At 45.1% G+C, this 15,173-nt stretch overlaps 1 protein-coding gene and 1 long non-coding RNA gene across 2 annotated transcripts; one reads left to right on the top strand and one right to left on the bottom strand.

Annotated features, from left to right (window-relative positions):
• Positions 1-724: 724 nt before the first annotated feature.
• LOC123092817 (uncharacterized) lies at positions 725-3,915 on the bottom strand. The gene is made up of 5 exons (XM_044514649.1): positions 3,603-3,915; positions 3,410-3,492; positions 2,218-2,273; positions 2,033-2,128; positions 725-1,017 (listed from the first exon to the last, which is right to left on the bottom strand). Exons 1-4 carry the CDS (start codon positions 3,772-3,774, stop codon positions 2,050-2,052), a joined length of 390 nt encoding a protein of 129 aa, XP_044370584.1. The 5' UTR covers positions 3,775-3,915; the 3' UTR covers positions 725-1,017; positions 2,033-2,049.
• A 10,065-nt stretch (positions 3,916-13,980) lies between these two features.
• LOC123095015 (uncharacterized) lies at positions 13,981-14,861 on the top strand. Its single transcript, XR_006446077.1, has 2 exons — positions 13,981-14,572; positions 14,673-14,861. It is a non-coding gene; the product is annotated as an uncharacterized lncRNA (long non-coding RNA).
• Positions 14,862-15,173: the final 312 nt, after the last annotated feature.

Raw genomic sequence — 15,173 nt, 5'->3', positions numbered from 1 at the left:
ATCGCGGCCACTTAAGAGGATTCGAAGATGTTGACCTTAAAATTAGAGGAGTTGGATGATGCAAGGATGATCATGCAAGCTGTTCATCTAGGAATGTTGAAGCGCTTGAAGGAGCAGCTGGAGACAACGGAGAAGGAGACGGACTAGACGGAAGCAAATGGCCAGGAGGAGCCAACGACAGAGTGAGCAAGGATGCTCGGATAGCCGGTCTGGCAGGACAAACAATCCCTCTTTTTTTTTTTTTTGCTCAGACTGTTGGACTAAGATATTTTTTGTGATTGGACATGTAAAAACTATGAAATCAGCGTCTTTTTGACTGTCAACGGACACTATGCATTTGATTTTTCAATCGATCGGACCAGGGCGAACGTTTAGACGGATACCGTGTGGAGAAGGTAGCTGTGCGATGAAATGGACAGCCGACTTGCTACAGGTTTTACGAAGTTACTCGAGCTTATGTTGGGGTCGTACGCCCCTACATCAGCGAGACAGCAAAGGTCAAGACAGTTCATATTGTTTCCAAAAAAACAGTTCCTATGGGCGTTCACCAAGTCGGACGCCATCAAATTACAGCCGGAGATGTTCTGTAAGTTTGCCATTCCAACACCACAAACGTACAGAACATCATCGACCATCTAGATATTCTTTTTTTGAAAAACATCCGCCTCGATTTGTGACCGGGTCTCTATCTCAACTGCTGGGAACTTCGACATCAAGCAAGGAGTGAAATTCTACAGAAACACCAGACTATTTCAACACGGAAGACCACCGAAAGGTCGGTCCAGTCAACATACTAGCAGATGTTCAAACTTCAAGGATGACTAATATGGAAACATTTAGATGTCTTTGTAGTAGCCACCGCCACAAGTTACATATAGAACAGCCGGTCCAAGAAAGGAGGAATGTGAAGCGTCGAAACAGGTTACATTCTACTTGCTCATAGGAGAACCAAATATACAATGGATATCCTAAAGTCTGGATACATCTGCTGAAGGTCGGGAATACCACAAAATCCATCTGCATCAGTGAAGGACTAGTTAAAGATGAATCTCAATTTTCTCTCCGATTAGAAAAATTACAAGCACAGAAATGCGATGGAAGTAGAACAAATGAGTAATGAAACACAAATTTTCATGTGTAAATAAGCACACTATTACGAATCTGTTCACATCAGCATTTGGTTCTCTATCGAAGTATATATAATATCGACATCTACATCTAGTCTAGAAGTCAGGTTGTTGTTTGTCTGTTCCTGAATAATTAGAACACCATTTAAACACCTGGCCGCAAATTCTGCCACCATGAAACTAGCGCTGGTTAGGGAAGCTTCTGGCATTGTAATCAATATATCTAGCTAACAAACTAACGGACCATTTTTGCCATGGACATATTGGAATTCATCAGCTTGCCGTTAAAAAAGCACAGTTCAGAAATTTCACCACCAATAGGAGAAGGCATATATATCAATGTTCACATGTCCGATCATGAATGGTGGCATGTTCAAGCTTTACTATAATTGATCCTTGAGCACTAACTAGTATCAATAAAGCAAACATTAGAGAGAAAAAACACTGAAAAAATCTAAGCACACAGTGGATTGTGTATCAGCATATTTAGGCAGGCATCATTAGTCAAGTCATGTCCAGATGTTTGTAATACCTTAGCAAAATCAATCAGACCAGGGCACAATTCATTGAGTAACAACCCTAATATGGCTGAATCAGAAGTGTCCAAGTTGCCTTAACTTCACAGACTTAACTAGTGTTCTGCAGTTAATATAGTTACAATGCAGGAATTTGCCGAACATTATCTAAGTTCCAGTGTAGCACGTCCCAGCCTTATTTAGCGATGTCTACTCATTAAAGCACATCAACGCACACTAACAAGAAAAATCTTATGATTCAAGTGCACAAGTAAATCTTTTCTCAAAAGACCATTCTTGAATTAGCATTGAGCTAATCAACCACATGTCCATGTAAACGCATTGTCTAAGTCAAACTGATAATGCGTTGAGTCATGTTCAATAACTCACCACAAACTAGGATGATTCTACTCTTCCTTGATGCGCTTCTCAACCTCCTCCAGTGCCTTGATGTCCTTGTTGAACTTGCAAATGCGATAGATGGACCTATCCCGAAGTAAAACATCAAATAAAGGATTAAATACAAAATCTTCATAGACATTATTTAATCAGACCCTGCAGAGAAGTTTACTTACCAATAAAGGATAAATACTGAAACACAAAGGATGACATTCCTCTGGGACTTGAAAATCTGAACAAGAAACAATTAAAAGTGAAACGGGAAAAATAAAGCAACAATAGAGCACAATTTCCTTTGTGTAAACGGCTGAAAGCTGTACAGTTGGCTGATGGGTCAGCTTAATTATACACTTCTATCAAGGAGGAAAAAGATGCTTATAAAGAAAAATAATTGACGCTTTTAGTTCTTAAATATGATGGCAAATCTATGCCACAAATGAAAATAATAAACTATGTGGACAAATTGATTATACACATGCTGCAGAGATAAAGGATTTCAGAAAATACTATAATAAGAAGGTAGGATGCAAGTTCTAAGTCAGCTATGTGTTGAGTTAGTACATGCAATTAGTATCTAACCAACCGGCAAATTAAGAAGGGTGTCTATATTTTTTCTTGACATAAGGGATTGAAATTCCTCCAACCTCAATATAACAGAATAGCAGAAGGATTGCCAGTTTCAGAGCAAGCAGATAAAAATAACAAGAGCATGCTCTGCTGATTTTGCACAATCCAGCTGCAAATGGATATCTTCAATTTGTGTACAAAGATGGTAGGAACAATATATAGAACCGAAACCCACATTGACAAATAATCGCTGAAGCTTCCACTAATTTACCAGGTCGGATCGTCACCCTCTTATCTTCACCCACACCTAGTTACTTCAAACTAGAATGCAAATAGGTGATGTGTTAAGATGATAAGATCAAAACACATCCATTTTCTCTTTTCAATTGCAAATATCTATAGTAATGACCTCTAAGTTCAGGCCATTTTAGTAACAACAGAATCTCCATGTTATATTATATAAAGCCTTTAAATTAGGAAAAAAATGTCAAAATGAAGTGGTGGTGATACATCATATCAAATTGAAGACCAGATCACCCCTAAACCTCCATGGAAACAGCTACGATCTGGCTTTGAAACTACATCATGTGCCCAGTCTAGCTACAATTCACCAGTCCAGCTATAAGTCAAGGCAGATGGCAACTGGTGTTTTTAGTCCCCTTCCAAACCGAAGACGTGTACTCTACTACTCTACAGCAACAGTTACCGATTTCCCCCCATATGAACTGTACTGAACCAAACGGCAGAAAACCCTAGAAATACGCCGACAAATTCGAGCACATAAGGTCTCAATTCACTCACGGATTTCTCGAAGCGGACACGCTCCTCGGAGGTGCACATCTCCCCCGTGCAAATCAGCCTGTGCTCGTTCTTCCAGTAGATATCTACACACCAGAGAGAAGAAAAACGCAAATCTATCGTCAGAGCCTGAACCGAGGAGAAGCTTCGCACGCGTCAGTTTCCGCTGCAAGGCCGAGGCCCCGCACGCACGCACCGAGTAGCTGGAAGGCGGCGAAGGGGAGCACGGCGGCCATGGGCTGCAGAAGCATCGAGGTGAGCCCGACGATCTGTGCCCGCACGGCCCGCGGCGCCGGGAGCGTGAGCAGCGCGGCCACCGCCGCCTCCGCCCCCACCACGCACGTCAGGAGCATCCACTGCAGCCCCATCGGAACCACTCTCTTTCTGGATCGATCGAAGTGGAAGAAGTTGCTCGCGCGGCTGGAAGGGGGGCCTCGGTTTCTCCGATATGTGTAGTCCTGAGAAAGAAATGAGTGCGTGTCTCTGGTCGCTACGAGGAGGGTGGACAGGTGGATAACAGTCGCGTCGGTCTCCTTCCTTCCTTCGCCTCGGCGATTTGCTTCGTCGGCAAGCGATTCGATCCGGTCGCTTTCTGGGCCTTGCGATGGTTCCATTAGTTGGGCCGACAGCCCTTTCGGCAACCGGTCGGGATTTAACAAAAGCCCAGATAGTCCTAAAATAACGGGCTGCACTCGCGAACTGCCTCTTGCGACGGGACCTCAAAAAAAAGCGTGCAGTGCAGGCGATCGAACTCGAAACCCTCCCCTACTAGTAGAATGCCCGTGCGTTGCTACGGGCTATAATGTATATAAATGAATCAAATAAATGATTAAGATCACCTCTATGGTCGAAGCTCATTTCTTCCTCGTACGTCCGGGCATGTTTGGACTTCAAACGGGCGCCCAACGGTCTCAAAACTCAACCGACTGGACAGTCCGGGCTAAACCCGGGCATGGGCAGCCCGGCCCGACGACCCGGCCCGAAAAACCCGGGTCGGGCCAGGTCGGGCTTGACATTCAGGCCAGGCTCGGGCTTTGTTTTGCAGCCCGAAAGATAATTCGGGCCGGGCTCGAGCTTCAATTTTTCTGTATTTCAGGCCGGGCTTTCGGGCTTCGGGACGGCTTGCACGTGTGCGTACTAAAAAACAGCATTCGGGTCGGGCTTTCGAGCTTCAGGATTGATTTTGGGCCGGGCTTGGGCTTGAAAACAGGGAGTATTTCAGGCTTCGGGCTGGGCTCGGGCTTGAGAAATGAAGGTCGGGCTTTTACAAGCCCGGCCCGAAACCCGGCCCGGCCCGACGTTTGCCCGGGTTTAGTACAGGCTGCCCCAAATCCATCTCATATATGGGGAGCAATGTCGCTGTCCGAACTATCCGCCATGTTATTTCCAACACGCGGTCCCAACACAACACAAAACCCCACACCATGAGGCACCCTTCCCTCATGTCGGACCCTCTCTCCTTCCAGCTCAGTTTCCCACCATAGCCTAATATTTCTCGCTGGAGCCCTCTACTTTATAACCGGATGAGACTCATCTCACTTTCGTCCTGGCGCCCTCTTCCCTTCATACCATACTTCCCCACGGACCACCAAGGAGGAGTGCCCCCACCAACCGCTTGCTCTCCGTCATGATCCCCTCCTCCCGTGTTCGTGCCGATCCGCCACGACCATCAAGGCGGAGGAGGCGTGCGCCGCCCATGACGACCCCAAGCCAAGAAGGCAAATTCGATGTCTCATGAGGCATTGCCATGTTGTAACATACAGTTGAATGTCATGCATTACCACAAAACAAAAATATGATGGCTGTTGTTGGGGATGCAACTAATACACCACCGCGTCTGTTATTAACTATTAAAACAACAAACTAATGCATTTACCCTTCTATCCTAAAAAATATATTGTATGACCTGATCAAAAAAATATGACTGCCTTATCCAATTTGCCACTTTTTCTTAAGTAGGGAAAATATTCCGCTCACATTCGTAACTGAACAAATCAACCACAGCCTCCAACCCGCTCACTCTCAACTCTCACTCCTATCACAAAATCCACTAAAAAGAGATGTGAAGTATTTCTAAATCCCTGCCAAAAGAATATATATTACCAATAGTCCAGTACTGACCTTGTGAATTTGGTTTGTTATTCAAGTCATGGCCGCAACAACACTTTTTCTATTCTCTGTTCATTATGGAAATCAGCGTAAGTTGTGTTATCATCAGAAAAAGATCAGATTTCAAAGTTATTTATCCAATTATCTTTCATATTCGTATTGACATTGTGCAGTTTCCTTGCAAATGTGTATCTTTGGATGGCCTTTAACTAAGTACATTCATATATAATGCTCTAGCACCACGTTGGAAGTTATAGCAATGCTTCATAATTTGATATTGGCTTATGGCAAAGTATTACATCGCCAAATTATAACGACAATAATTTTATGAACCGAATTAGCAACATCAGTTTTAACAGCAGAGTAAAAACTTGTTATTAGCGAGTTTCAAATGAAAGAATAGTCAGGGTAGACATCAAGCGATGAACAAGCATAATATTTGTTCGTTTCCACTTGAAATTTGTCATATCAAGTGTCTTGCCTGCATTGATAAGACTTTTGGACTTCCTTCAGTACAAACATCAATACTCTGCATAAAGTAGCAGCAGTGATAAATGATAATCAACATTTAAAAGTTCCATAAAGGGACATGATGAAAGCTCACAAAACACTAACCTGATAGCAATTGTATCTGATGACAATATTATTGTGAGTGAAAAGAAAAAAATATTAGTTATCGTTGTTTCTGTCTGCCTCCCCAACAAATGAAACCTGAGGAGTCATATTGAGTAAGAAGTTCGGCATTGACTGGGTACTGTTTGGATTGAAACTCAATTATAGGAGTCATGCCAAAAAAAACTGGTCGCTGCTTTCATTCTGCGTCCACGGACAGGCGAAACAGGGGCAGGGGAATCGTTCGCCAAAATATCTGCATGCACCATCTCTGGCGAGGTGGGCCTGGGTATAAACTAAATGGCCCCTCAGCTTTCCTGTTTAGATTTCTAAACTGGACCAATTGTTAGCATACATTTGGATCATTATCATGCTCTTCACCATCGTCTTCTTGAGCACGAGATCTGATATATGGATTGAGGTAAAATATTTAATCATCTTGCTGGGGCTGAAGGCGAGCGGCAAGAAGTGGGGGTTGAACTGTGGCTTGGAAGAGCACTATGTATAATTTGCATTTGATTCAATTGGAAATTTCATGGCTGTGGGTGAGAGTTTCCTCGTGTGATGTGACCCTTAAGAAAACATATAATTTCTTAGTGCTCCTAGAGAATCATAGGACATAATCAATGTATTAGTTAGCATAAGAGAAGAATCACTGCATCACAAATGTATCTACAGAGTACAGACTGACCTTGTGCCTCTCATTGACAAGGAGCTTGCAAGAAGACACAATTGAAACTGGTGCCCCCCATGACAATAACGTTCTTGGAGTTTGCAGCTGCTGCCGTGACATTCATCCTATTCTGTGAAAGAGAAAATTGGCAACGATGTTTAGGTTTGCCATCGCTGCATTCATGCTTATCTTTCATAGAAAGAAAACAGCAAAACAATTCCAAATCTCCGAATATCTGCTATTGTGGTGTTGTGCATGAAATTATTAGCCATCCCACTGTGACCAGGGAGAGATATATACAGTACCTGGTGAGTTTATCAAGAAGGAATAGTAAAGTAAGTGAAACAAAACAAACTGAAAGGTTTCTTAAAGTTGAACAGGAAATAATGGACAAAGAAGCTTGAAGCCTTTTGAGCCGACTAAAATTAATTGAATATTTACCATTAGAAGTTGAAGGCAGATCTGAAATTTAGTGGGTAGTGGCAAGGAGAACAACTAATGATAAACTAAATCATATACATCACATCACGTTCAGCAATGTATCCTCACTATTGAGATTTTTATACTACAAAAATTTCCGAAATTGTTAAACATAGGATACAAACTAACAGATATGCTCCCGTACACGGCACACCCTCCCTTAAAAAAATCTATAACCGGGTCCTCCTTATCCTATGGGTTGACTCCTATGTACTAATTGCTTCAGAATGCAATTACATGACATGGGGTGGGATACCACGTACTATACCTTGTGGGGATATGTGAAAGCAGTCAAGAGTACCACAGAGGTGGCGCCGAGCGAATCAGCGGTAGAACGGGATGAACGATCAATTATTCAATTCAGAGATTGTTGCCTCGTTCGTCAGGACACACTGTGAATCTGGAGCACAGGCAGGGGTTGCGGCCTCCAGGCGATTCGGGCCATGACGTGTTGACGACAGGGGGTTGCGTCCTCCAAGGTATACCTTATATTAGCCTCGCCGTGTATGCTTCTTCACCACCGCGGACACTGCCGTTAGTTGGTGCACGACACAGCAGTCAAGGTGATCGCCAGGGCGGCCTGGCTCCTTCGAATTCCTCTACCAGCCAGCGTCGCCCTGCTCCTGAGCCTCCCCTCCATGACCGCAATGCCAGTTCATTGCCCCCAGGCGCCATGAACGGTCGCAGCGTAGGCTCGCCGGATTGGCGGTGGTGGCCTAGAACATCTAGGGCTACTCCATGCGAGGGATCTCTGCGGTTTGACGGGCGAGTCGCTAGCATGGTGAACATCTAGGGCTACTCCATACTGAATGGCAGAGCAAACAAATTGAAGCAAGCATGCCTGAACCAAACAGAGGTGGACTCCATCGATCAACCAGACAATTATCGCAATGATCAGATGGATTGACTGGAGAGATGGATGTATGGACGCAAGATGTACCTCGAGCATGCGCCAGATGGAGGGGTCGACGACTCGACAGCCTTGACGGCGCCGTTGTTCCACTCGGAGCGGCGCTCCTCGGCGTCGAGGAACTTCATGCGCACCTGCACGCCGGGTGCCCAGGCGCCGATCAGCGCGTCCTCCACCTCCTGCTTGGGCACGACGAACTCCCCGGCGCCCTGGCGCGGGTAGTAGGTGACGGTGAAGAGCGTGCCCTCTGCCGCGAGCCACACGGCCTCGTCCACCTCCTCGGGCGGGACCCGCGCGCGCGTTGCGTGGCCGGCGCTCGGCGCCCTCGGACGCCTGCTGGGAGACGGCGGGGTACCTGGGCGCGCCCGGCGAGCAGCTCCCCGTCGGCGCGGCGCATGAAGACGACGGCGTCCCCGGCCATGAGCAGCTTGGCGTTGACTAAAATGGCATGATTTGGAACAAAGGCGCTGGGTGTTTCCTTACTTTGACGGTGGTTCGAGGGGATCGTGCGAGGGGATGAAAGAACTTACATTTGGTGGGAGGGGGCATCGATGGGGCACCAATGAGGTACATAGGAAAGGTAAGAATCGATGCGTTAGGAAAGTTAGGATTTTGAATTGATTTTCATGAAAATAGGGTTTTAATGTTTGTAATGTGATTTATGTACCTGCCCGTTTGTGACGGTGTCTGGTTAGGAAAGTTTGTAAATGTTAAAAAAGTTTTTATTGGAAAAGTTTGTAAATGTTAAGAAAGTTTTTATTGGGAGGGTGAAAAAAATCAACGTGAGGATATGATGATGGAAGGAGAGACCAAATTAAACCAAACAAAAATAAACCAGACGAAAATAAACCGGACGAAAATAAACCGTGGACGCAATCCTACCAACTCAGTCATTAGGAGTAGAGATATAACCTATATAAGAGCATCTCCAACAGCCGCGCTAAACTAGCGCCGCGCCGCAAAATAGGCCTTTTTAGCGCGCGCGCAACGCGGCGGCTCGCTCCAGCGGGCGCGCAAAAACGGCGCGCGCGCGATAACGGGTTGGGCGCGCGGTCAAAAACACTTATCCGCGCGGTGTATTTGGAGCGTCAGCTACAGCGCGCGGCACACTCGAGCGCTCGCGCCTGCACTCTCTCCCTCTCCTCGTCCTACGCCCCGCGCGCGCCGGCACCGGCGCCCTGCCCCCCGCCATGGACGCGCACACCGGCGCCCCGCTCACCCGCTGTACATCCGCGACCCCCCTCCCCCCGCCGCCGCCAGAAACCCTAGCGCGGCGAGCGCTGGCGTCGCCACCGCCGGAGCTCCGCCGAGCGTCGGCCTCGTGCGCAGCCTCTTCTTGCCGCCGCGGATGACTACGGCGCCGGCGCCGGGTGGCGTCGCGCCGGCGCCATCCCGTGCCGCCGCCGCACCGTCGAAGAAGGTACCCAATGCGGCGCGGGCGAAGAAGGGCAAAACATCCGCGAAGAAGAACAAGGCGGCACGGGATGGCGAGCTATTGTGAAGGCAAGGGTCGAAGCGAATGAGGTGAGGAAAATGGCAAGGAACCAAGATGTCGTGGCCGAGGAGAGGAGGTTGGCTGCCGAGGAGAGAAGGGTGGCGGCCGAGGAGAGAAGGGTGGCGGCCGAGGAGAGAAAGGTGACTTTGAAGGAGAGGAAAGTGAGCAACGAGGAGCGAGCTAAGTTGTTGGAATGGGAGAAGCACTTGTTCTTCATGAACACATCTAACCTCAATGCGGCGCAAAAGGAGTATGTCAATCTTGCCCAACAAGAAGTCTTGATCCGAAAAAGAGCCTTGGTTCGTGCAATGGGTGGCGATGGCCTCGGCGCCATGGGAGGCATGGGTGGCTTCGGCGCCATGGGAGGCGGTGGCCTCGGCGCCATGGGAGGCATGGGTGGCCTCGGCGCCATGGGAGGCGGTGGCCTCGGCGCCATGGGAGGCATTGGTGGCTTTGGAGGCATGGGAGGCATGGGTGGCTTTGGAGCACCCTCCGGCGCTATGGCCGCCATGGGAGGCATGAGTTTTGCTTCTCTCATGGGAGGCATGGGTGCACCTCAGGCCGCCATGGGTGCACCTCCGGCCGCCATGGCTTCTCACACACATTTCCATGAAGATGCCGTTGAAGATCTTGTCAACACCGTCGGAGCTTCACATGATGCGGTGCGTGATGCAGTGCGTGATGAGGATAGGGAGGAAGGTTCATCTTCGGAGGCGGAAGAGTCGTCTTCGGAAGATGAGGACGAAGACGAAGAAGAGGAAGATGAAGATGAAGCTTGATGTGTCTTTCATGTCTTGAACTTTTAGTTTGCATTTGAACTTGGTTGGATGAACTTGTGGGCATGATTTTGATGAACTTGTGGGCATGAATTTTTATTCATCAACTTGTTTGTGTCAAATTTTACATGTTTATTTTTGTCCAAAATATCCATATATGCAAAATGCCCGGCGAGTCGCGCGCGCTGTATTTTTGCGCTCTGTTGGAACGGCGCGCGCGTGCTGCATTATGGCGCGGCTGCTGAAGCCAGCGCAGGCGGGCGCGCAAAACCAGCCGCAGCGCGCGCGCTAAAAGGTTTTTGCGCGCGGCGCTATAGCGCGGCTGTTGGAGATGCTCTAAGGTGTGTACCCAGCCGCCGCAAATGATGCCTGTTAGGCTGTGTTTGATAGCAAAGTATTACTATATAAAGAGCTGCAGTGATTTTACCTATAGGTATGAGATATCATGGTTTTACCATAACAGAGTATTTTGAAGTATTCACAATACATAGAATCTATTTGGTTGTTGCCGCACAACGCAGTAATTTTTGCTGCCTACCCGTTGCGTTCAAACAAGTGCAGCTGGCCGGCCGTTTGAATACTATTTTTGTTGCATTTTGTAGCTAGCTAGCTGGCTATCTCTTATCATCTGCGTGCATAACAACTGAAGCTGAATGACTAACTTGTGTATACAAAAAAGATCACCCAAGGCATGGTGTCGCCTGTGAATCACCTGGTGCTTTGCATCACCATCGAGTCCTGTATTAAGAATGCTAGCAGACTAGACAAACAGCTCGAGCAGTCCTGAATTAACAAGCATTGAGCTCCAGCTAGCAGACTAGATGAACAACTCGAGTGGAGTTGAATTAACAAGCTTTGAGACCCAGCTAGCAGTCTAGACGAACAACTCGAGCGGAGCTCAGCGACATGCATAGTTAGAAAAGGCACAGCTGTGTGGAGGAAGGTGCCGGCGATCAGTGTGGAGAGGCGGAAGGAGTGAATCGAGGGAGGGTGAGGGTTGTATACTCGGCTTTGGTCTCTGAATACCCGTCTCTTTCCATCCCCATGGCCACCGAGGGAGCTATAAGGCGACGGGGCGGCGTGGGAGCGATGCCTCTGTTTTAGATCGACGGAAGAAGATAACGACGCCCCACCCGTCTTTTTCGCATGCTCTGTTTTTTAAATAGAGGTCAAGGGTTCTTTTTTTAATGCAGTGAAAAAACTACAGTTTAGACAATACTATAGTTTTAAAACCATAATTATTAGAGGCAACCAAATAACTCATTGTAAATAAAACTATGGTATTCCTAAAAACTGCAGTATCCTTAAAATATTTAGAAAATACTTTGTTATCAAACGGGGCCTTAGTGACTAATGGGAACCGCAAATTTTTTAAGAAATAATTACAACAGCATATCCGAATACTTTTCCAAAAGAATGACACTTTTTTAACATTCTGATCTTTTTTGGCAAACACGAACAATTTTAGAAAATTTGAATAATCAATTTTGTGGACAACTTTTGAAAACGTGAATAAAGTTTTGAAATTCCATTCAATTTTCAATTTACGAACACTTTTAAAAAATGTGAACAAGTTTTGAAAACATGACCAAAATTTTGAATTTCCATGAAAAAACATGACAAATTTAGAAATTCTGGACAATTTTTGAAAAAGCGAACAATTTTCTAAAAACATGAACAGAATATAGAAAAACTAAACATTTTCTCAAAAGTGAACAAACTTTGAAAAATGAGAACAAAATTCCGAAATTCTATAGAAAAAACATGCACAGTTTTTTTAAACGTAAACAAAATTCAATATTCCATTTTTTAAAAAAGTGAACAATTTTCGAAAAACATTAAAAATATATTGAAATTCTGAACAAATTTTAAAAACATGAACAAAATTTGAAAACTTGAACAATTTTTTAAAATGTTAACAATTCCTAAATTCTATACAAAAACGTGAATCAGTTTCGAATTTCCGAACATTTTTGGAAAATGCGAACAATTTTTCAAAAAAAATGAACATATTGTAAAAAACATGATCAAAATATTGAAAATCCACACATATTTTAGAAAATATGAACAAAATTTATCCTTTTTTTATGTGAACAAAATTTGAAAGTCTGGACTTTTTATGAATTCTTTGAAATTACAAAAAACAAAAAAATGAAACAAAAAAAGGATCAGGAAAAATAAAAAAATAAAAAAGAAAAACCGAAAAAAAATCTAGTTTAGGAACATTTTAGAAGGTTCCCTAGACCGATAGAAATAGTGTACAAAAAAAGCTTCGCTAGCAGTTGGGCCGTCCTACTTCGTCGTTCGCTCGTGCAACCTTGTGCGAGGCGTCGACATTACGACGCAGTGAGCGGCATATAAGGTTTTTGTCTTGCGACCTCCTCCTATTTGCCACCCGCAGACGGCAAATAGTGGAAGCGACTCACATGACTTGAATGAAATGGGCTGGCCCAGTAGCATTCAGTGTCGCGGACGGAAGAAATTGTGGAACACATTTGTGCAAACCAGGAGATGAGTGCTAAGAATTGGTTGTTCTCGATGCATGAAACTCTTACTCACGAGCATTTTACAAAGATGATAGTGACGATGTGGGCAATCCGGAAAGCAAGAAGAAAGGCTATTCATGAGAACATATTCTAGAGTCCCTTATCAATACATTGTTTCATCAACACCTACCTGGTTGACATCGAGGTGTTAGCTAAATCAAACAGTGGTCAGAACCGAAATGTTGTATCAAGACAGCCAACTTGGTTAGCTCCCACAACGGAACATGTAAAATTCAATACTAATGATGCGGTAATGAGGAACGTGAGTTATGGGGTTGTTGCTACTATGAGCCGAGACTCTGTAGGGACTTTCTTAGGTGCGTCATGTATCACTTTCAGAAATTTGTCAGATCTAGAAACTCTTGAATCAATGGGAGTTAGAGAGGCTTCAACATTGGCGGGAGATTTATATAGAGAGAAGTTAAAGTGGCTAAGCTAGCCCAACTACTGTGTGTTTGACGCTATAGCGGTGCTTCCTCTTTAATTAACACGTGTAATTGGTTTTTCCATAGTTGGTTGCCGGTTCTTTTTTGGGTTTTTCTTTGGTCTAGATCGGTGTGATGGTACACCTCCCACGTGTTTTCTTTGTTGTTCAGTTATTTCCTCGGTCTAATTCACCGCTTGACTCAGCCTATTAGGGCATGTACAATGGTTGATAAGACAGTCTTATCTTAAGTCTTGCATGTAATTTAGAGATGACAAAAATGTATGTCTACAATGGGTTATATCTTAGTCTTATCTTCAATAACTAGCAATTCCTTAAAACATGGTGAGACAAATTGTGCTAAGAGATCATCTCTTGTCTTATCTTAAATAAGAGAAGACAAGCCTTTTCTTACGAGTTCTCTCTCCTCCACCTCATCATTTATCCTACGTGGCACTCTTAAGATAGCACCATTGTACATGCCCTTAGAAGTTGCACCACTTTGACCGGAGCTTCTTTCTCTTTCTAGTTCATTATCTCAAGATCCCATTTGCCAAGCCTCCCTGTTTCCTCTCAGCCTTCACCGTGTGAATACGTTTTTTTACCGGAACTGGCATGTACCAGTGGCAAATCCGCCATCCATCGATGCTTCCAGATGCATGCGGCTGGACCCCCACAAACAAACTTTCTTTTTCCACCTCTGATTCAGGATACGAGACCTATACAGATGCAATACGAGATGGCCCCCACGACAGAGAAATATCAAGCCCCCACTGTTGTTTCCTAGCCACATCAAGCTCTCTCCTCTCTCTCTCTCTCTCTCTCTCTCTCTCTCTCGTGAGTTCCATGCCGGTCACCGCTGCCAATAGATCTCGCTTTTCCATCAACCTCCAACAGCGGATCCGGCTTCTGTGACTGTCACCTACCACGGGGGAACATAGGCAAGACTGGTGGCATGGCAATACTACGAGGCCGGCGAGGAGTGACGCCGAATCACGCCGGCGGACGCCGGCTACGCTGTGGTGGGCGTTGGGGGGAGCTGCTCCAGCAAGGTTCCACCATGAAGGCCACCTACCACGACGGGCCACTGCGCACTGGCGTTGCTCGATCCGACGACTCCAAGTAGGAGTAACCGGATCTGGTGAGTAATGAAGCCCATCTCCCCTAACCTCTCTCCATTTGTACTTAATGATTTCCTTTTTTATTTTGCATGATTTGAACATCCCTTGCTTCTTTACCAGATGGCCGGCCTCCCCATGCTCCATCAATTTCAGGTGTTGGTATGTTTGTGACAGAGAGCATCGGTTATTATTGTGGAATGTGTGTGAAATACATTGAAACATGATTTGAACGACATGATTTATGAATTGTGGGATCCAGTGGAATCAATTGATATAATTGAGAAGATGAATGAATCAATTTTTGTGTCATTTGGTTTTGTGATATGAAACTGTACAAAATAGTGTGCACATATGCGAAATTGATAGTCTGTGTTCTTTGAAATATTTGAACTTTGATATGTTTACGAAATGACATTGGAATCACAATGAGATATATCTATGAATTGATTGAAATGTACATTTTGAAGAAATGAAATCAATTACTCTTTGATAGTGTAACTAATCAGTTTCACTTGTTATGAAATATGAAATTTGAGCTAGAATAATTGAAATCGCTTTGTAAAAAATAAAAAATGCCTTTTGCCACTCTTTTGAAATACGAAGTTACAATCTTTTGTGTAA

The sequence above is a fragment of the Triticum aestivum genome, chromosome 4B, assembly GCF_018294505.1.
Source record: "Triticum aestivum cultivar Chinese Spring chromosome 4B, IWGSC CS RefSeq v2.1, whole genome shotgun sequence".
In the NCBI taxonomy this organism is placed as follows: domain Eukaryota; kingdom Viridiplantae; phylum Streptophyta; class Magnoliopsida; order Poales; family Poaceae; genus Triticum; species Triticum aestivum.
This window is presented reverse-complemented; position numbering and strand designations above follow the sequence as displayed.